General features: G+C 51.0%; 9 protein-coding genes across 9 annotated transcripts; 5 read left to right on the plus strand and 4 right to left on the minus strand.

The window, feature by feature from the left end:
- Positions 1–284: 284 nt before the first annotated feature.
- BO79DRAFT_196483 (gamma-glutamyltransferase family protein) lies at positions 285–1,866 on the minus strand (the record flags this gene model as incomplete). Its single annotated transcript, XM_025681206.1, has 2 exons — positions 285–1,517; positions 1,567–1,866. 2 exons carry the CDS (start codon positions 1,864–1,866, stop codon positions 285–287), a joined length of 1,533 nt encoding a protein of 510 aa, XP_025538662.1.
- Positions 1,867–2,844: 978 nt separating this feature from the next.
- BO79DRAFT_229319 (SDR family oxidoreductase) lies at positions 2,845–4,211 on the plus strand (the record flags this gene model as incomplete). Its single annotated transcript, XM_025684033.1, has 7 exons — positions 2,845–3,039; positions 3,097–3,184; positions 3,247–3,307; positions 3,357–3,538; positions 3,590–3,669; positions 3,720–3,951; positions 4,006–4,211. 7 exons carry the CDS (start codon positions 2,845–2,847, stop codon positions 4,209–4,211), a joined length of 1,044 nt encoding a protein of 347 aa, XP_025538663.1.
- A 2,598-nt stretch (positions 4,212–6,809) lies between these two features.
- On the minus strand, positions 6,810–8,663 carry BO79DRAFT_255997 (putative DUF221 membrane protein; the record flags this gene model as incomplete). The annotated part of the gene is made up of 2 exons (XM_025686170.1): positions 6,810–8,445; positions 8,494–8,663. 2 exons carry the CDS (start codon positions 8,661–8,663, stop codon positions 6,810–6,812), a joined length of 1,806 nt encoding a protein of 601 aa, XP_025538664.1.
- Positions 8,664–9,041: 378 nt separating this feature from the next.
- Positions 9,042–9,815, plus strand: BO79DRAFT_288144 (uncharacterized protein; the record flags this gene model as incomplete). Its single annotated transcript, XM_025688655.1, has 1 exon — positions 9,042–9,815. The coding sequence occupies exon 1, from the start codon at positions 9,054–9,056 to the stop codon at positions 9,810–9,812; it is 759 nt and encodes a 252-aa protein (XP_025538665.1). The 5' UTR covers positions 9,042–9,053.
- Positions 9,816–10,567: 752 nt separating this feature from the next.
- On the plus strand, positions 10,568–11,914 carry BO79DRAFT_150183 (kinase-like protein; the record flags this gene model as incomplete). The annotated part of the gene is made up of 3 exons (XM_025678615.1): positions 10,568–11,262; positions 11,392–11,734; positions 11,801–11,914. 3 exons carry the CDS (start codon positions 10,568–10,570, stop codon positions 11,912–11,914), a joined length of 1,152 nt encoding a protein of 383 aa, XP_025538666.1.
- BO79DRAFT_209540 (SDR family NAD(P)-dependent oxidoreductase) lies at positions 11,820–13,153 on the minus strand. Its single transcript, XM_025682617.1, has 2 exons — positions 12,539–13,153; positions 11,820–12,418 (listed from the first exon to the last, which is right to left on the minus strand). The coding sequence occupies exons 1-2, from the start codon at positions 12,737–12,739 to the stop codon at positions 11,954–11,956; spliced, it is 666 nt and encodes a 221-aa protein (XP_025538667.1). The 5' UTR covers positions 12,740–13,153; the 3' UTR covers positions 11,820–11,953.
- Positions 13,154–13,286: 133 nt separating this feature from the next.
- Positions 13,287–14,549, minus strand: BO79DRAFT_238273 (NADP-dependent oxidoreductase). The gene is made up of 2 exons (XM_025684795.1): positions 13,670–14,549; positions 13,287–13,607 (listed from the first exon to the last, which is right to left on the minus strand). The coding sequence occupies exons 1-2, from the start codon at positions 14,501–14,503 to the stop codon at positions 13,368–13,370; spliced, it is 1,074 nt and encodes a 357-aa protein (XP_025538668.1). The 5' UTR covers positions 14,504–14,549; the 3' UTR covers positions 13,287–13,367.
- A 664-nt stretch (positions 14,550–15,213) lies between these two features.
- On the plus strand, positions 15,214–16,248 carry dprC. The gene is made up of 2 exons (XM_025682618.1): positions 15,214–15,900; positions 16,000–16,248. Exons 1-2 carry the CDS (start codon positions 15,247–15,249, stop codon positions 16,144–16,146), a joined length of 801 nt encoding a protein of 266 aa, XP_025538669.1. The 5' UTR covers positions 15,214–15,246; the 3' UTR covers positions 16,147–16,248.
- Positions 16,249–17,302: 1,054 nt separating this feature from the next.
- BO79DRAFT_22429 (uncharacterized protein) lies at positions 17,303–20,694 on the plus strand. The gene is made up of 3 exons (XM_025683658.1): positions 17,303–17,354; positions 17,461–17,540; positions 17,617–20,694. The coding sequence occupies exon 3, from the start codon at positions 17,742–17,744 to the stop codon at positions 20,367–20,369; it is 2,628 nt and encodes an 875-aa protein (XP_025538670.1). The 5' UTR covers positions 17,303–17,354; positions 17,461–17,540; positions 17,617–17,741; the 3' UTR covers positions 20,370–20,694.
- The last annotated feature ends 185 nt before the right edge of the window (positions 20,695–20,879 follow it).

Genomic DNA, 20,879 nt, shown 5'->3' on the forward strand with positions numbered 1-20,879 from the left:
TCACATGATGCTCCCCACCCACTTCAGGGCTAGGGCATGACTTACTGTACTCCGTATAGGTATTATTGCTCTCTACCGCCCACGTTCCCAGTAGTTCAATGCGGTGATCAGTGCGGTAGTACGTACGAGGAGGTGTGGTGCAGGTTATGCCTCTCTCACCTTCTCACCTCATTCTTAAACATTCGGTGGGCCCCAACCTCCGAAATATCTCTAAGTGCCGGGGCCCTTCCCATCCGGATCGGTCTTAAGCAGTTCAAGGCTATTTAACTCCGAGGTACATCAGCCTACACTGGAAGCGCCATACCGTCAGCCCTCAAGTCACTTCCCGCCTCGAGCACTGATCGGGAATCCTCGCCACGAAACGCCCGTATAATCTGCCCTCTCCCGAAGATCTCCCTGTCCCACCCGCAAACAATCTCCGCTAGATGACCCCGTCCGCGTAGCTCCTCTACAGCTCCCAAGTCCACACCTTCCTCGACGTACACTGTCCTTTCGCTGGCGCTTTCGATGTGTTGATGTCCCATCGACCCAATGCACACTCTCGGTGCATCGAGTGCCTGCTGCGGGTTCATCCCGAAAAGAAGCATATTCATCAGCAGCTGCACATGCCCCTGCGGCTGCATGAACCCACCCATGATCCCGAATACGGTATTCAACGACCCGTCCTTCGGATTCGTAGCCATCGCAGGAATAATCGTATGGTATGGTCGCTTACATGGCGCCAGAGAGTTCGGATGGCCAGGCGTCAGAGAGAAATTGGCACCGCGGCTCTGCAGCGAGAAGCCACACCCGCGTGGAACGATCCCGGTTCCGAAGCCGTGGTAGTTGCTGTTGACGACAGAGGCAGCATTGCCGTACCGGTCGACGAGGGCGAAATAAACAGTGTCGCATGAGTGCAAGGCGGGGCTGCCATGGGACATGAGTGTGGAGGCCATGGTTGAATTGAAGAGGCGTGCCCTTTCTTTTATGTATGGAGTTGATAGGAGATCGGGAATCTCCGAGTGGATGGGATCGCTGATCCACCAGGAGGCGTCTGCGAAGGCAATGCGGAAGACTTCAACCAGGGTATGTATGTAGTCGGCGGAATTGTGTCGGAGGCTGAGCAAGGGACGGATTTTCCCGGCCCGTTCCAATTCCTCGAGCAATCTGAGTGCCATGAGTGCAATGAGACCTTGCCCGTTCGGAGGATGCTCCCAGACATCGACCGTGTTCTTGAACCGAACACTGAGTGGACTGGTTATTCTGTCTCCCCTGTCCACATGATAAGAGAGGTCGGCGTGGGTAAGGAATCCACCGCGCTCTTTGACCGCTTCCACCATGGCATCTGCGACATGACCTCTGTAGAACCCATCTTTTCCCTTCACGGCGAGGGTACGGAAGGTCTGCGCAAGGTCGGGGTTGGTCATGATTTCGCCCGCTACAGGCGCACGAGCCGCTTGGTCCGGTCCAGCAGCGGTCTTCAGCAGTGCGCAATAATTGGGAGACGCCTCTCTCAGCGAGTTCTCATTTTCTTGCCACTGGGACTTGTCAGCCTGCCTTCAGAGAAAAGTCAATCGTAAAAGATACCAAACGTGCCGATACCTCCGACACAGGAAACCCATCTTCAGCAAGTGAAATTGCCGGCTTCAAGATCTGCCCAAGCGACAGGTTCCTGCTTCCAAATCTTTCAATAGTATCCACCCACCCACCGGCTGCCCCTGGTGTCGTGATTGCCAGAACACTGTTGAGTGGGATCCTCCCGGGCTCGCGCGGTGGAATTGCCAATAGTCTTCGAGCTGTATCGAGGGTCAGACTCATGGGAGCACGCCCAGACCCGTTGATCCCATGCACTTTCCTTGTCCCACTATCGTAGAAGAGACAAAACATATCACCACCGATACCAGTTGATCCGGGCTCAGTCACATTCAGCGCAGCGGCTGGAAGGAGGCTTATCAGCGAACCTCAAGTCGCTGCCCAGCAAGGCGCGCAACATACCTATTGCGACAGCAGCATCCTTCAAGCTTTAGTGAATATACCTGCCAGCACCAATGAGAAACGCTTACTGCTGCATTTCCCCCTTTTTCTAAGATGCCTTGACCAGCCTTTGCAGCAAGGGGCTGTGAGCAGGCTATCATACCCGTAGTACTATAAATTGCACTTCGGCGCCCGAGGAACGGGGTGAATGGGCTCTGTTGGAAAGGAAAAGTCATGTTCGCTGCGGCGGGAAAGAGAACAGGACGTATGCCAAATACAACTGACAGCTTCGGCGTCCATTTATTTGTCACATTGAGGGCTGCAAGGCGGATATTCGCACTCCGAAAGGTTAGCCAATGACCAGTGAGTGACACGCTTCCCGGAGTTGACACAGTTCTCCCCGACTAGAGTAACCCGCGGGCACTCAGCTCACGAATTAGCAATTGAGGACTAAGGCCAGCAGCAGAGCAGCAGATTAATTCGCACTTCTCACAGCGTGGAAACTGATTGGTAATCAAAATGAAACAAAATGGAGTACATCGTCCTGCTCCTTCGGTAGACCGAGACACATCCCAGTACATCTGCATATCCGAGAGAATCTTCTGACGCAAACCGTCTAAGCAATGAAGCTAAGGTAATTTACTCTTTTTAGTCTTAGAGTACCTTGTTTTGCGTACGATCCCTCGTTTCTTTCGGTTGCTGGGAGGTTTGATGACGAGGACGGGCTTAGGATTTAAGAAACAAGGTCGGAATTAAGCTAAAGGCCGTTCTCAACACCCCGTAGAGCCATATAAATTCTCCTTATGAGAGGACTGAAACGCATTTGGACCATCAATATCCACAGATCAGCCAACCATTGTGATTTGTTCTTGGATATATCCTCCCGCTGGTATGGAATCCTCGTCCGTTATTCTCGTGTCGGGTGCAAATGGGTTCCTTGGGACATGGATAGTACGACAGTTGCTTGAGAAAGGCTACTCTGTTCGGGCAGCTGTAAGGACCATGGAAAGGGGTACACACCTGCGAGAGCTATTCCAGTCCCACGGAGAACGTCTTGAGATCTTTGCTGTTGGAGACTTGACAGAGGTGAGCTCACCATGCCCATCCAGTTCGGCCAGTACTTTTGTTTTACGCAAAATGTAGGTAAATGCCTTTTCCGAGGCTGTTAAGGATGTCGATGGCATAATTCACACTGCATCTCCCGTGACTATTGTGGCGGATGATCCGGAAGGTAACGGGCGCCCCTTTTTCCATTCAGCACGGATTTGGAATACTGATCAGATATACAAACAGAGCTAATCCGACCAGCGGTAAAGGGAGTCACCGGGATTCTTGAGAGCGCTCGAGATCATGGGTAAATGGGCCCAATGCTCACTCGCTACATTGAATTGCTGACTTGCCAGAACGCGAGTGCGGCGCATTGTGATTACGTCTTCCTGTGCTGCTGTGTTAGACACGGCCTATCAGGCAGTGACGGTCTCCGAGGACAACTGGAACGATCAGCGGGTGAAAGAGTGTCAAACACTTGGCCACCACGCCACAGGTTTATCCAAGTACTCTGCTTCTAAGACCCTGTCGGAGCAAGGTACGTCGTTGTGATCCTGCGGTCTGCAATTAGCTAAGCCTGCCATGCCAGCTGCCTGGAAGTTCATCGAGGATAACCAAGAACATATTGCGTGGGATTTGACAACAATTGTCCCGCCATACATCTTTGGGGTTTGAAGTTCTCCATCATGACCCTCGCAGCAAGAGTTAACTCTAGGCAGCCGATTATACACGACGTAAGGAACCCTGATTCGCTCAACTCCTCGTCCAAGCTATTCTACAACGCAGTCGTCCACAATGACTTTGCCGGTGTTTCGCCTGATAAAGAGCCGAGCCATGGCTGGGTCGACGTCCGTGACGTGGCAGGTGCACACATCAGAGCATTAGAGACGCCTAGTGCTGGAGGGCACAGGATCATTGTCTCAGGTGGCTCTTGGGTCTGGCAAGATTTTAGTGAGCGAATTTTACGACGCTTATTTACCCTTAGCTTCGCTGACATGACACTAGTCAATACTGCACTGACCCTCCCGAAGTCTATTTACATACCTCATCCCGCAGTGACGGGTCCAGGTGAAGTGAAGGAGCGCCTTATCACGTTCCGTACTGAGAAGCAAGAGCGGATCCTAAACCTGAAGTTGCGATCGATGGAGGAGACGGTCCGTGATATCCTCGTTGACTATGCGAAGCGCGGCTGGTATCCTTGTGTAAATTAGACAGGTCATGGAGCAGTGGCGGCCTGACTTAGGAAAAGGATCAATTCGGAATGTGAAAAAAAAAAGGGGCGCCTGCCGCTGATTAGCTATGCTGAAGAGTTTAGGAAAGATGTGTTCATTTTGCAAGCTCGATATGGTGTAACTATCGGGTCTGTATAGACCCACTAACGTTGACCGGAGAAGAAAAGGCGAACTCCGACTCTCTTTAGCCGCGGAGCCAAAGATTTAGATATTCCGCCCTACTACCTGACTCCACTACAAGTGGGCGTCCGCACCCGCACCCGCACCACATCTTTAGTAAATAATGCGCAACGGCGTATGCATCTGTGGAAATGTATTGCACAAGCGTCATTTTATCTCAGGCGGGGGCATGTCCGGACCAGAATCGGAATCCCTGTGCCCTAACCTCCCCCCCCCCCCCCGGGGGGCTTACGTCCAGTGCTTGCCCCATCCATGATCACCTCACTGCCAGCCTTTGGCGCTCGAGACTTCAACGTCCATCAAGAAGCTGCAAGATTTGATGCGTGGAGCAGGGGAAATGCGACAAACATCATTGGCAACCATGCCCATACATGACTTACCAAACAGCTGTATTCCCCTACAGACTAGGTATGGTGCTAGGTTGAATTGCTCATGTGATCCGGTTGTTATGACCTACTAGTACACGCAGACACGTTGACACAATGACGCTACACTGTAACTAATGAGCGATAAGACCTGTTGCGCCTGCCACTCCAGAATTATCAACATAGTTCGTTTCAACTTTTGCCGCCGCTGGGGCAACAGGCAACGCCATCAAAGGTGGCAAACATGGTGCAGGCTTCATCTGCGAGCTAGTCAATTCTCAAGAGACGCATAAGTTGTTTCATATGCGAACATTGATGGGAGACTAACTGAAATAGAGAAAGCCGGCATTTTATGTTTCATTCGTCGATTTGTTCAAATCCGAATGAAGGGTCCGCACGATTTCAATTTCCACATTTTACGTCGGTCACTGAGGGATGCTCCAGCCAGATGTTGCTAGATAGTAAGTTCGACTGTGAAGCCCCTCTGAAGACATTAGTTGAGAAAATTATTGTTGTTGTCGGGGAATTCCCTCCGCGTCCGGTCTAGGCCAGTTGCGAAGCTTGGAATTCTAATCCATATCTGCTGTGGGGCTTGCAAGTGGATGTAAGCTACTGTATCTGGTTCACGTAGAGTAGTTACTGAGCCGCAACTGACAGTCGATGAGATGAGGCAGGCGGGCGAGAAAGCCATCTATGTAGGCCACGCACACACGATACCAAGTGACAGCAAAGTGCTTTCCCCGATTAGGTTGGCTATGCTGGATGCAGTAATTCGCTGTCACCGCAGAATACGCTGAAGTCTACGCTCTTGCCTCAAAATATACCACCCAGACGTCTGTGTCCTCTTCCAGGCAGGATTCAGCAGCCATACCATAGAGCTAGCTCAGCGAATACACCAATGCGCGTGTGTGGCTTCCGCTTCTTGTCATCAAAAGTGAGGAAAGGTGGAAGTTCGAATGTGTTATATAGCAAGAGCTCACGATGAGTAAGCGTGGAGGGAGACCCTTGAGATTGGAAACTTCTTCTCCTCGGGAATGGGCCCAGAAAAGAGTTTCACAGAGTATATTGGTCAAGGCGATTTCGAGGATGACTGTAGTAGTGATTGTATGAGTATCACAGGGCTTTGTCAAATTCGCTGGTGATCGTGTGCCACTTTGCGGTTGCTCAACTCGTCTGAACTGGGCTATAGGAGGACCAGATTTTGATGAATTTGGAATTGAGTTTCGTGCTGCGTTTATACAACTATACGGGCGCATAGCTCCTTCATCCCCCTTTCTGGGCTGAAAATGGACCACAATTGCTTGAAACACGTGAAGTCTAGTCAGTTTTGGAGTACGTCAATACAGACTCTGCTGTTGAAGCTGTCAAATTTCCCCTCGGGATAATCCTCAAATTCAAACAAATCAACATACAGCTCTGACAATGCCTTTAGTGATGAATGGCTTGCAAGTCCAAGGTTGTGAAATAGCTCCGGCTCCAGGGGCTCGAATCGACTGTCGATGTCAAGGACTTTTGGCGATGGAGGTAGCAAAGGACACCGAGGGAGAGAGCTTTGTGTGACATGGAGCTTTTCCAAACTCAGAAAATTCTCCAAGGATTCAATTTTTGGGACTTGATCAAAGTTCTGATCTCGCCTCTCAAAGGACAGCCAAGGTGGAGTTGTTTGAGACTGTCCTGATGCAATGAAAGTGCGCGCATAATGGTTGCAGGATCTCAGCCCCCGTCGTAGAAACTTGGCGATTCATCATATCTAAACGTTTCAAGGCATTTGCAGTTCCGAATTAAGCGTGCCAGAGTAGAGTTGCGCAAAATACTGGCCTCGATCTCAATGTGACGGACTGAAAGTCCTCCACTGATTTGAACTTCAGATGGAATGCTATTGTGATCCCAATCCTTGCAGTTTGCGAGCGAAATGTATGATAACTGCCTGAGCCTAAAGATAGGGCACCAACATTGTAAGCTACTAAGATCAGTCGAACCAGCCATCCGCAAGTCGCAAATCCGGAGTTGACCTAAAAAAAGTTATTGTCCTTTAGAAGATTGTCGAGGAATTCTGTGAATCGTCGATAGCTAGGTACCACAAGGCAGCGGAGATTGGGGGTTTGCTCGAGAAGGACCTTGAAGATGATACCTGTGCAGCCGTCAGTAGGTCCCACATGAAAGTTACCCGGAATGGCGCACATATGCAGAGTAAGTTCGTCAAGACTGGATAGAGCAGGCTCCATCGGATGGTCTTCGGCAGTGATCTGCATGCGTGGCGGTGGATGCGTATCCAGAGACTTTCTGGAAGCCGAAATAGCACCATAACTGACTGTGTAAGGGCTTGTAGAAGCAGGTATGAGTAGAAGTAGCTAGAGGCCTTCGGCAGGTTGTCGGCTAATATTTGCGGGACCGACTGGACGTTCTGAACAATATCTGGGACCATGGTCGTAACGCTGGACGAGACTGACACTACCAGAAACACCTGCACGTATAGGAAAAAGAAATAATGTCTCTGGATAAGTACCTCCGTGTGCGACGGTTGGAAGACGGCGACTCGCTTGATCATCCAGCATACAATGAGCGGGAAACAACACATGAGCATTGACAACGCTATCTGTGGCAATAAACCTTGTATGACGGCCATCTGTTCGTCAGACAACATGTTTAATCGTGAGGTAACTGGCTCGAGGTACACCAACTGTGACAGAAGCCCGCTCAAGGATGTTGGTATGCCCCAGAATATCGACAACGCGTCCAGCAGGATCCGGAAAATAGCATCCTTGATGGGAGTGAGGCGCAAGGTGTCTCCCGCGTACATCCTTCCTGATAGCTCTTTACTATCGAAAGGCTGCGCGTTCAACAGAAAAGGGTCAGCAGAGCTTTTGGTCTGCAGCACAAGATGCGCGGTGAAAAGGTCCGAAAAGTCTAACAATGCCACATCTGTCGCGCTATTGACCTCTCTTCGTAAGCGGTAACTGTGCCACTTACTGGACACCTTCTCCCCTACGCTAGCCACGGCTTCTGGAACTGCTGGATGAAACGTGCTCCGCCTCTTCCTGGAAGAGGGAGCTCGTTGTCTCGAACTTGTGGCTTCGGAAAGCTCGCGAAGCTCGGTCTTCTTGATCTCACAGGACTCCATCCTTGGGCGAATGATCTGGATTGGACCATTGTTGTATAAGGAATAGATACTCTTCAGTGTCCCATTCGCCATCTCTGGCGAAATCCCCGTTGTTATTAGCGTGGTGACCCTCTTAGCCTGCTGAGGGTTGTGGAGATAGGCCTGTTTGATTCTCACGGTTGCCCGAACTTCGCCCAAGATGAGATGGCATATGTGAATGTTGCTGAGAATAGCAACTAAAACAATCACCCAGCACCGAGAATTTTCTGACTTTTGCACGCTAGAGATCCCAAATTGATCCAGGCCGGAATTCCGGCCGTCGAAACTCGCGGTGTAATAGACCGGAACCAAGACTGGCACTGCGAGGAGGCTCAGAGGCACTAGGAGCTTGAGAGCCAGGGTAAGGAATCGCAGGAAAAGGTAGCTGTCCACTCCGTGATTCTCGATCATTCCTTCCTTCCTGGTTGCCAAGTATCCTCCGCAGTTGGCCAACCCACGCAACCCTTCCCGCATGCAGTCGTTCCAGGTCTCTGCCTTCGTCACATCTTGGCTGGCTACAGGGTTGCCCCTATCGTTAATCTGGACGCTTCACCATGTAGTCTGTGTTGTAACGTACAATATGTTTGTGTACTTGTCTTTGAGGAATGTAAAGATATACACTGCGATGAACAAGAGACATCCATATATGGCCAACGAGACGAGGAACGGTTTAGCAGCCAGTTTATCGCTTCTTTGGGGCCTTCCAGTCACATTGCTGAGTGCTGAGTCCAGCAGTGCAGAGTCCATTCCCCATGTCTGAGAAGTGAAGGATAGCAGGCGCTAGGTTCCCACAATGGAGAAGGAGAAGTTTATACGAATTATATCGTCGGCTTCGGAACTTTGACTCCTCCCTCAAAAGTCTTCCCCGGATGGTATGTAAAGCACTTTTCAATGGGCCCACCACATTGTGAATTCAAGGGGAGCCTCAGAATGGAGGTAGCCGATATAAGGCACCCCTTGGAGGAGGTACTGAAGATCTATTGATGAACAGTATAAATGGATCGACATTGAGTGATGCCGGTCCTACAGAAGGGGGCCAAGATCTCCAAGCAAAGAGACAACCCGTGCCGTGCGACATAAATCGCAGAATATCGCTGTTCTGGTTCTCGTCCGATCACACGTAGAAGGCCGTCTAGCATGTTTCAGCTACGCAAATTTGCGGTGATTGGTTGGTTGGCTTTTGTGGTAAACTGTGGCAGCTTTGGGATCCAGGGCAGTCTTGACTTTCATGGAGCTTTAATAGACAGTGTCAAGGAAGAGACACCATCAGCCACAACTGTAACCGTGATGAATAGGATGTCAGAGTCCACGAGTGCCCCAATTCAGACATCGACGACTAGCTCCGAACGGATATGCACGAAGTCTATTGCCATGCTGACCCTGTTCACTCCAAGTTCCGCTGTTCACTTGCCATGCAGTGTAAGAAGCACCCCGATATCCAACGGGCAACCGCACCAGGAATCGGCATTCAAATCAATCAAAACCCCTTACTTCCAGCAAAACAAGACTACGTACTCCCGTTCCCGCATCGAGGACGCCCGTCTCATCCAAGTTTCCTTCGAGGTCTGGGTCACCCCACTTGTCATCGACTGTGCCTATGATATTGTCAGAGAGGTGATTCCTCTGCCCCTAGAAGACCATATACGCCCTCAAGAATCAACCCAAGTCGACCTTGCCGTTGAACCCAGCGGTGTCTCGCGAGTTAGACACGTCTGTGAGTTAGTTGAATGTCAGAGGTGGGATGACGATGACCCCTTAATCTGGATGCAACAGGACAACGATGCTCGTGGAAAGAGAATCCGTGCTTGTACTCACGCCTTACAGCAATACATAAAGGCTCGTCGGTCTGCCGTGACCGACGATTGTTGTAAGATGGACGTGGTTACTTTTCAATAGTAGAACGGTTGTAAGCAATGTCATCGTCCAATTATGATGATATCTGGAAACTAAGATCAACAACATTGGGTAACTATTTCGAGGGTCACCAACTCTTTGTGGTGGCGTTGACTGGCTTGGCGGAAGCAGCTTTATTTGGCTAAATTTTCTGGGCAGTCGCGGCGGAGTACGTCTGTTCCAGGCGGTCAGTGATGAACCTTGCCTGAGCGATCCGAGAGCAATCAGCACACGCACCGGGCGTGCTCATGCCACGATCCATGCCGATCCCAGAGCGAAAAGCGGCGCTGACCTAAACCTATTCTGGAAATGGAAAGTCGATGTCGTTCCGCAGAAATCATGTTCAATAGTCTGGCAGTCTACGTAAGTGGTGATGAGAAGTCATCATATCCTTATCTACTCTCCTACTTTACTAGTGAGTAGGTTACAGCCATGAAGTAAGTGATTCTGATGGTGTGAAGTGAGTAAGGTGAGTGAGTGATCCTTCGTGGGCGAGGGATTAAGTTGGACGTGCTGGGACCATACATTTACTTTACTAGTTAACTGTACTAGCTAGTTAAGGGTTGTCTGTCAGGAGGTAGAACCACTAGTACTTACCTCCGCACTCTCTGACTGATCGACAATTGCCGCATACTTTGTAGGTAGTACTGGTAGTAGGAGAGGTATATACATGATGGTTCCCTGTTCTCACTTTGGTACATCACCCTACTTCATCTCTACAAAGTATACACTACTCTATACTAAAGAAGGGAGAGAAAATGCCATCAACAATAGCAATCGCCAAAAACTACTTGTGTTTCAAACTCCCCTTCTCAGAGTACTCGTTCTCGTTTCCTTCCGTTCCTTTTTCATGGCATACACATACACATACACATACCACTGCTACTATCTCAGAAGCAGACACAGACACAAGCACCATATCAGAAGAGAGTCCTCTCCTTCCTCACCAACAACAACAGAATACCCCCAAATCCCTCAAAGAAAAATACGGCACCTGCACCACCATCCTCCACTACGGCACATCCAGCTCCGTTCGTCTTTACACCAACACCACCACCAACACCACCAAGAAACAAAAAATAATCCATGTGATCAAAACCCTCCGCCCAACCCCCTCCTCCACAAAACAAACCCTAAAATCCACCCTCGAGTCCCTCCTCTCATCAACACTCTACCATCCACATCTCCTGCACACAATCGACATCATCCCCAACTCCCGTGGAGAAACATGTCTGGTAAGTGAGTACTGCGAATTAGGTGATCTCGGGACGTATATCTCCTCCTCTACTTCCCATGGGGATAGTGTTATGCCAGTGAGAGAAGCAGATAAGATTCTGTATCAGATAATGAGCGCAGTGGAGTTCTTGCATGAGATGGGGGTGGTTCATGGGTGTGTTTGCGTGGAGAATATTTTTCTCTCCCACTCTGACTATTCTGATGGGGTTTGTGTCAAGTTGGGGGATTTGGGGGATGCAAGGGTGTTGGATTCTGAGTATTCTCCTTCGTTTCGTGTTGATGGTGGTGATGGTGGTGGTGATGGGTACTACGCTGCATGGAAAGAAGATGTATATCCCCTTGTTAGGGGGTTATCGATGGGGATAGGGAAGTTTGAGGAGTTGGAGGGAAGATGTGAGAGGAGGAAGAGGATTAATCCTTATGCTGCGCCGGAGGTATTTCATCCTTCTTCTCCTTCTCCTCCCTACTCTTCGGCTTATCGTCGACGTGGGTATGAAACTTCCAGTGGGATAGTAGGGGATGATCCCCGGGCTGTGGATATCTGGGCTGTCGGGATTATATACCTTGTCCTGAGACTGGGGAGGATTCTCTGGCGGAGTGCGAGTGAGGAGGAGGATGGGCGGTATGCGGAGTATCTTGCTGGGAGGAAGAGGAGGGAGGGGTATGGGGTTATTGAGGGGTTGGGAGGGGTGAGATTATCCTTTCTTCATCATGTTCTTGTTGATGTCTGGGTATATGGCTAATGTGTGAGACAGGCCCAATGCAGAAACGTGGTATACGCGATGCTAAACCCCGATGCCAATCGACGGATCAAAGCATCTGAAGTGATGAGATCGGAGTGGATGTATAACCTTGATGTACATCAATAACATACATTCATCATATTCACAATCACACATAACAATACACTAAACCGTCCCAGCAGCCAACACATACCCCCCATCCACGACAACCGTCTGCCCATTCAAATACTGATTCGTACTAACAAACAACACCGCACTAGCCATATCCTCATCCTTGCCCGGTCTCGCCGCCGGCACCTTACCCTCATACTTCTCCTTCGCCAACTCACTCTTCTGCTTCTCATCGCTCTCCCCGGCCGTCATCTCACTCGGAAACACCCCGGGAGCAATATTATTCACCCTAATCCTCAACCCACTATCTGCCACCTCATGCGCCAGCATCTTCGTCAAATGAATCGCCGCCGCCTTACTAGCATTATACGCGAAATGATGCTGCGACACCTTCACAATCCCCGAGATACTGGTAATATTCACCACCGTACTACTCCACCCCTTCTCCCTCTCGGACCCCTTCTGCAACAGCGGCAAGAACGCCGTCGTGGTGAAATACAACTGCATGACATTCGTCCGGTAGGTATCTTCCCACTCGCTCATGGGGGTTGCATCATCGAACAGCGACTGCTTCAGTTCCGTGGCGTCGCTGGGTTCCGTGTTATCCGTGCTGCTGCTGATTCCGGCGTTGTTGATCAGGATGGAGAGGTGGGATTCGCGCGATTCTATCTCCTTCACTAGTTTGCTGATGGATTCTTTGGAGGTGATGTCTGACACGATTGGGATGATCTCCCCGCTTATGTTCTTGTTGTAGAGGCTTGCTACCCGGGAGAGTTTCTCTTCCGTTCGGCCGGTGATGTATACTTTTGCCCCGTTGGTTGCCAGTGCTTGGGTCGCCATTAGGCCGATGCCGGAGCCGCCGCCGGTGATTAGGGCAACTGGCAGTTTTGTTAGTATGCTGTTGTGGTGGAGATGTAGGAGGGGGGTATGTGGGGATGGGATGGATACCTTTGCCCTTCACGCCGAAGAGATTCTCCAGCTTAAAGTTCTCGTTGCTCGCAGAGGCCATTTTGTGTAGGTTGGATTTGGGTGTGGTGGGTGTGTGTGAGAAGTGGTGTTGTTGAGTTGTGGAGTACAGTGGTGTAGAGTTGAGATGTCTGCTTGAGGTATATATAGCTGGATGGATAGTATTACTGGTGTGGATTGCGTGGGAAGGACGTAGTAGAGCAGCACGAAGGAATTGACGCTGTAACATGGTGAAGTGGTGTCTAGTCTAGGGTTGAATCCGGTTTATATGTGCCATTGTGCATGGAGATAGTGATAGTAATGGTGATGGTGATGGGGTGGAGATCATCAGTATGACGTGAGTTGAGTATGAAGTAATGATGGTCCAGCCATGGTTGCAGCCGCAGTGGTCATAATGAGTTAACTGCCAACAATCCAAGGACTCAAACTAGGCTAATTGATTAATATTATATGTTACTGCAATTTATACTAATCAATAATGCTAAAAGTAGAAGGTGTGTATCTACAACTTCGCTTTAATTCCCTCCTCCGCCGGCACCACCTCCACCATCATCTTGCCCGTATTCACTCCATTATACAAATCGACCAGACTCTTCGGCGCCGACTCCAACCCCCCCTTGACAATATGCTCCTTGCGCTTGATCTTGCCCTGCGTCAACCACTTGGCCAGATCCTGCAACGCATCCGGGTACTGCTTGGCGTAGTCGAACACGATGTAGCCCTGCATTTTGACTCGTTGCGACTGTCACCGTTAGCATGATCCCACACAAATCATAGTAAATTGTGATGGAATGGGGCACTCACAATAACCTGCATAATATTGGCCGGCCCCTTCGGCTTCGCCACATTATACTGGCTAATCGCACCACAAATAACGAACCTAGCAAACTGCGCCGCCCGGCCCAAACACGCATCCAGAATCTCCCCACCCACATTATCAAAGTAAACATCAATATACTCCGGCGTAGCCTCCTTGAGCTGCTTCTTCCAATCCTCATCCTTATAATTAATCGCCACATCAAACCCCAACTCCCTCACCAAAAACTCACACTTATCCTTACTCCCCGCAATCCCAACCACCCTCTTCGCTCCTTGAATCTTCGCAATCTGTCCGGCCACCATGCCCGTTGCACCAGCCGCCCCAGACACAACCACCGTATCGCCAGCCTTCGGCTTCCCCACATCCATCATCCCGAAATACGCCGTCAGCCCAGTCATCCCCAGCACGGACATCGCATCCGTGGGCTTGCACCCCTCCGGCACGGAGATCTTCTGCGCCTCTTTGGCGCCTAGAACAGCATATTCCTGCCACCCGGAGTAGGCGATCACCCAGTCGCCGACTTGGTATTGGGATGTCAGACTGCTACCGACGGAGAGCACTTGCGCGATGCTTTGGCCGCGCATGATGCTGCCGATTTTCACGGGCGCAATGTACGACCGTTTGGCTGTGAGCCATTGGCGCATGGCGGGCTCGAGGGCGAGGTAGTGGATGCGTACGAGGACTTTGTCATCCGGGACATTGTTTCTGTCGTTGGTGATGGTGGTGGTCTTCAGGTTGAAGGTGCCGGTTGTGACGGATGGGTCGATGGCGGCTGTGGGGGCCTTGACGTAGATGAGTTGGCGGTTTGTGAGGGTCATATTGATGCCTGATTCAATGAATAGTAATTAACTGTATACAGTGAATAAAGGTAGTAGAATGAATAGTAGGTGAAAGGGGATCGGGCTGAAAGTCCATCTTTTTGCCGTTGACCCTGAGCCCGTCCTGAACCTCGGCTCGTTCGCTTCCACACTAGGCCTTCGCTCTGTTTGTAGTAACTCCTCCGGTGTCCCCGCGGCTGAGCTCTCTGGTCGGGGTTGGTTGGTGGTCCCTTGATGGGCTTCGGCTCGGAGTTATTGTGTTGGCTTTTTGATTAGTTGGTCTGGTCTACAATTTGTGATATTTCTTCTGCAGGGTATGGTTTTAGGGATTTCACAGTTAGTCTTTGGTTTCTGCATCTGCTGCATGTTTTTATGTCATGACATCATTGTTGTGTTCTGCAGGCTTATCGATAAGGTATCACGTGATAGTATATTGGTGGCATTGCATTGAAGTTGAATAGTATCATCAGCATCTCTTATCCAGTCATTGCATTCACTGTGACTGGTCTCATTTGCTCATGTTATTCACTGCAAAATGCACGTTCAACTATGACAGGGCAGTGATGCTGCGTCTGAACCATGGTATGTCCTGCCTGACGTCACCCGCTGATCGATGATGTCGAAGGCTTCAACCCTCTCCCTCGCCTCCTTATATAAGATGAAGACAGACAGTGGGGAATGAATACTACCTAACATCATCATCAACATATAACAAATCAAAACCTACTTATCAACATATCACCATGAGCAGCACTCAGCCTCCCTACTATTCTTCCACCTTCGGTGAACCCAACCAGAACCCCAGCGCAACTACTGCAACTGGGACTCAAGTTGGCAGCGGCATCACCAGCACCGGTCAAGCAAATACTGGCCCTGCGCGCACCACTGCCGGACCGCATCAATCTGATCTCGCCAACAAGGCCGATCCCCGCGTCGATAGCGATCTGAACAACCGCGCTCAGTACGCCCCTGGCGCGACAACCACCGGCAACGTACATCCCCAGGCCACCCAGAACTTATCGAACCCTCAAAGCTCCACCGCGGGCCCTCACAAGTCCTCCCTGCTCAATAAGCTCGACCCCCGCGTCAACAGCAAGACGGGCGAGATGTCTTCCAAGTCGACCAACGCAACCGGCTCTGGCGCCATGCGTGAGCCTACCGACACCACCGGCGGAGCCGCTTACCAGCAACCGAACCAAGCGGCTACTGCTGCCGGAGGCGCTGCCTCAAGCGCAGCTGGATACAACACGGCCCCGGTCTCGGGATCGCAAACCACCAGCGGAGTAGGATACCAACCGACGCAATCATCCGGGAGCACATATGGCACCCAATCCAAGTCGGCAGCTGCCGGGGAATCTGTTGGCGGCGGTGTGAAGTCGGCAGCTGCAGGAATCCATGTAAGTCCCGACCATCAGTTGAGTCTAGTCAGGCACTCATCCGTAGTGGCCGCGGGCTATCCGACACTAACGAGCGGCTGATGCTGACCTGAAACACAGGGAGCGGGGGAGTCATTGCGAGGCGGGCTCACAGCTGCGGTCGACAAGGCCTTTGGGCACGAAGAAGGGGCCGCCAAAAACTCGGCCATTGCTCAAGAAGGGGAGCGAGAGATTCAATCGGGAAATTTCAGCAGAACCCAGCGGTGATTTTGAACACCATGGTCTTTTGGCAATGGGATGAACCCCGCCTTTTTTGTTAATGAGATACGAATACGCCATATGCTAGTGCTTTTTTTAGTGTAAATTATGAATATGATGTGTACCATGACGCGGAGTTTCCCTTGTTGCGCAAAGGTCGGTTGGACCTAAAGACGGCTCTAAATTAGCACGTAACAACCCGGGTTGGATGAGTGGACGGATGCCATTTAGCGTCGGGATAGCCACATTCCGGCGTGCTGGCATGCGGAGGCTGGGAGGATACTTAATTGTGCTAATCTTTATTGTGGTTGAGATTCAAGCGAGGGACAGGTGGTAGGCCAATGATGGAGAGAGTAAACAACACAGTCCAGACTACTTTCTGACTGTACTTAGTAGATAGTAATAAGTAGTAGTGAATGAACAATTGTCTGTTGTGGTGTGGCAATAAACCCGCTGACTGTCAGCTGATTGGCGCCTGAGGTGCTCCATCTGGATCTTCTTCTTGATTTTCCCCTCAAATCATCTTCTCTCTCATTTGTTCTGTTGCTTCGGCTGCCCGCCAACCGAACCAAGCTACTTACTATGACGATATGCAGCTACTTTTACTCGGTTTGGCGATGTGATGCGATCGTTATGCTATTGCCTGGGGCATGATCTCATTGCAATATTATCGCCCAATGGTCTGATTGTGTGCAGTATCTACATGCGAGAATGCCATCTACGGAACTCGAGAATGAACCCATGGACCGTGTGGCTCTTCACGGATGCTCTCCGATGCCTCTCCACCCAATCTCTTGCTGAATCTCTCCCCTTCGTGAACTCACAGCCCTCCCAATGCTCTGCTGAAGCCCAAGCTGACCTCAGCTCCGTTCCGAGACAGCAAATCCTCCTGGTGATCAGCCACTGACTTAACCTCCAGCCAAGCATCCCACTAACGCTCAGCTATGCTGAACTATCCGGCACTATCCATGGTCGGATCCCAAGAATAACCCCGTCGCGCGAGTACAGCCTTTCCTAGTTTCACCTACACTATTGCTTGGAAGCTGGAAATAATCGTCGCGACTGACAGGAAGCTTCTTCCGGAACGCCCGGAGGCTGTGCGGTGGAACCTCTCTCTCTGACTTTTTTGGCCCTCTTGCTTAGTTTTTCCATTTTTCTCCTCTCCTGCTCGTCATGGTTTATTAATATTTCTTTTGCTTTTCTCCCTTCCTTCGATGGTACCTGTCCATTTCTTCTTATTATCATCTTGTCTTCCGTCCCACGCTCTCTCGCGTCCCCATTCTTGCCATGACTCCATGCGCTTGATTTGCTGATCGCCTCCAGCACGCTCCAGTCTCGCCCCTATGGAGCCACCCTAACGCGAATACGAATGCTCCATCGCAGACATTCAAACCGTTAGTTTAGTGCGCTACTCCATAGTAACCCATCCATCTATCCACTCTGACATGTGATGGATCCTAATTGAACTGCCCTCTCTAGTCTGTCTCAGCCTTTCTCTTCCCATCTATTCTTATCTTCCCTCATCACTCGATTTTTAAACTCTCTCTCCCTGCATGGGTCATACATAATCTCACCTCTTTCTCCCCTCTCCGCCCACCTTAACCATGGCGATTCCTGCACATCCGGCGGGGGCCAATGGTCAGGTCCCCGTCATTGCACACTCCTCGCCAGCTGCGGAGCCCTCGCCCACCTTCACCGTCAATTCGAGTTCCGACAGCGAGGATCCGAATCTCCCGGACGCCGTCCGCGAAGATGAAGCCAATGAAGTCGTCGGAGTTAGCATGAGTCGCGCCCAGAGCCGTATGAAGGCGCGCCTCACGCCTGCGGAAGAGAAAACCCGTATGATGGAACGGCAAAGTAGCTACTTCGATACAATTCCGGATACGCCGGAACCGGAGGGTCTTTTTGCATCTGAAATTACCGACGAACCAGAAGCTTTGCCTGAAGAACCGGCTGCTAAGCCGGGTGATGCTCAAGCCTCTTCAGCGGACTTGGCGGCGCCACAGCGTGACAGCGCCCGGGGATCCAAAGACGGTCAGCGAACCAGCTTCACCCGTTCGATCTTGAAATCCGGATTGCCCCTTCGACCCAGGGCATGGTCCGGCGACTCCTTGACCAATATACGCCTGAAGAAGTTCCTGCCAGATCTATTAACTAAACGATCATCGCTTTCCTTCCGACCCGGATCGTCATCGCAAGTCCGGGCTCGCAGTCAGACCCTGAAGCCCGTGTCAAAGCTGGCATTGGACCAGGAAAAAGACGAATCAGCGCTGCAGTCTCGGCGGAAATCGTTCTCCGATCCTGAATCCAGAGATAGCCCCGAGGAGCAAGTCTCTGAACTCGATCCTCTCGGGGGTGCCACGACCGCTAGACACTCTTATGCGCGAAGGCCCAGCACAACAGGCCGCCCACCTTCTCTCCTACGGAGATCATCTTCAGACCAGTCTTTATACCTGAGAGCTTCGTCAACCGCATCGTCGCTCGAACAGCGTCCCCGTTATGAGCATATCCATTCGCAAGTCAACAGCCGGTTCAAGGCGATCAAGGACAGCCTCCAGGATTCCAGCAGTCGGCTACTCAGTATGCCCACGCTGCACCTGCAAGACTTCCGAAGTGATTGGGGCTACAAGCCATTTCTGTCCGATGTCACTAATCGCAGGGGCCACACCTACGCCACGCCAGAGCAGCCGCCTGCTGCTCGGGAGATGCCGGGTGATGATTCGATCCCACCTCGGGCCCGTTCTCCACGGACCAGTATTAGTGCACAGTACCCCAATTTGACCGAGGCCATGGCCGAAATGACCGGTGATGTCGTGATCCTGGGAGGCTATCGAGGCTCAGTCTTGCGGTCCGCCAAACCGCCGCAACGCCAACTGTGGGTTCCGATGAAAGTCGGCCTGAATCTTCGCAAAGTGGATCTGGAGGTCGGCTTAAACCCGGAAGATGAGGAACGCATGGAAGAAACCATCATTCCATCCGGCGTGTTGTCCCATGTTGGCCCAGTCGACATCTGCCGCCGGCTGATGAAACGCCTTCAAAAATGCCCGAACGCCGTCAACGGGGATCTCCGCGTCCACGATTATGGCTACGACTGGCGGTTGAGTCCGCATTTACTTGCTAAGCGACTAGTCAAGTTTCTCGAAGGCTTGCCCTGTAACTCCCCAGACGTTCCCCGCGAAAAGCGCGGGGCCTATGTCATCGCCCATAGTCTGGGTGGCCTCATCACACGGCATGCCGTTAATCAGCGACCGGATCTCTTCGCAGGAGTCCTCTATGCCGGCGTCCCGCAGCACTGTGTCAATATCTTGGGCCCTCTCCGTAATGGAGATGATGTGCTGCTTAGTTCCCGCGTCCTTACAGCCCAGGTGAACTTCACCTTCCGTACCAGCTTCGCCCTCCTTCCAGAGGACGGACACTGCTTTATCAACAAGCGGACGAAGGAAGAGTACCGTGTGGACTTTTTCTCGGCCCAGGCATGGGACGACTACCGGCTCTCTCCTTGTATCAATCCGGCTCTTCCACTTCCAAACAGCAGAGGCTTCAAGGACAACCTGCCTCTTCTCGGAAAGCGCATCTCCACCGTCTTAGGCAGCAAGGATAGTCTATCCTCGACGGATGATGCCAATGGCGAGCAAGCATCACACAATCACACCCAGAACCCCAACGAAACAGCAAATCCCTCCAATGAGTCCACCGGAAAATATGCACCGGTCTCTGCCCCGAACCTGGAGAGCGCAGTAGGACCAACCCCCAATTTCAAAGGCTCAGCCAATACCAAGGCTACCACGACCACGACCATACCCCGTGCAACAGCCGTGACTTATCTAGAGCGCACCCTCGCAGAGGTTCTTCGGTTCAAGCAAGAGCTTGCATTCAACTCCTCGCATCAGTCTCAAAACAATTACCCACCCTTTGCCGTGCTATACGGCAAGTCCGTGCCCACCGTCTACGGCGCTCGCGTCGAATCGCGCGAGCGCATCCCATACCAAGACGCCTACGACGATCTGGCGTTCGCCGCCGGCGACGGCGTCTGTCTTGCCTCCGCGGCCATGCTGCCGCCGGGATACCGGATCATTAAGGGTGGATTGGTTAAGAGCGACCGTGGCCATGTCGGACTTCTAGGCGACCTAGAAGGCGTGGGTCAGTGTCTTCTGGCGTTAGTCAGAGGCCGACAAGAGGGTGTTGGACTGGGAGGTGATTCTTCCCAGCAACAATCATCATCTTCGTCATGATTCATCATCCTCAATCCTCTCACTTCTCTCTCCCCTCCCAACAAGACAACATGCATACATACATATGGTCATTGTTATTCCCGCCTATGCATACTAGAAACGATACCCCTATCATTATAAATATTGTTCGCACTGCATTATCCTGTTTATGACGACTATGAAATGAATAATGAAACAATATTCATATGGTATATACAAACAGTGTATTGATATGTCGGTGGTTTTGAAGCTGAAACAGCAACCCATTTATCATCACCATGTTCATACAATATCCATGACTAGATTTAGTCTGTATATTATATCATCTACAATTTAAAGAGCTGTTCTGTTCACGGCTATCTTCAATCGCTTTAGAAACGATATTCCTTTCTAATTTACCCTCTTCGAGTATAATGGTACTAGTACTAGTATTATACTATATATCGCCGGCTCACAGATAGTAATACTATGAGCATATGATTAGTAGTAGGTAGTAACACTACTCCCTAAGTAGTAGGAATGTCTGAATCT

This window comes from Aspergillus costaricaensis (genome assembly GCF_003184835.1).
Source record: "Aspergillus costaricaensis CBS 115574 unplaced genomic scaffold BO79scaffold_19, whole genome shotgun sequence".
In the NCBI taxonomy this organism is placed as follows: domain Eukaryota; kingdom Fungi; phylum Ascomycota; class Eurotiomycetes; order Eurotiales; family Aspergillaceae; genus Aspergillus; species Aspergillus costaricensis.

Excerpts from the sequence above, each read along its gene's own strand:
- BO79DRAFT_209540 (XM_025682617.1), bottom strand. The coding sequence starts at position 12,739 with ATGGCGACCCAAGCACTGGCAACCAACGGGGCAAAAGTATACATCACC. Across the intron at positions 12,419-12,538 it reads GCGAATCCCACCTCTCCATC|CGGACGAATGTCATGCAGTT; the intron begins CTGATCAACAAC and ends GAAGATACCTAC.
- BO79DRAFT_238273 (XM_025684795.1), bottom strand. The coding sequence starts at position 14,503 with ATGACCCTCACAAACCGCCAACTCATCTACGTCAAGGCCCCCACAGCC. Across the intron at positions 13,608-13,669 it reads CCAATATTATGCAGGTTATT|TCGCAACGAGTCAAAATGCA; the intron begins GTGAGTGCCCCA and ends TAACGGTGACAG.
- BO79DRAFT_22429 (XM_025683658.1), top strand. The coding sequence starts at position 17,742 with ATGGCGATTCCTGCACATCCGGCGGGGGCCAATGGTCAGGTCCCCGTC.
- dprC (XM_025682618.1), top strand. The coding sequence starts at position 15,247 with ATGAGCAGCACTCAGCCTCCCTACTATTCTTCCACCTTCGGTGAACCC. Across the intron at positions 15,901-15,999 it reads CGGCAGCTGCAGGAATCCAT|GGAGCGGGGGAGTCATTGCG; the intron begins GTAAGTCCCGAC and ends CCTGAAACACAG.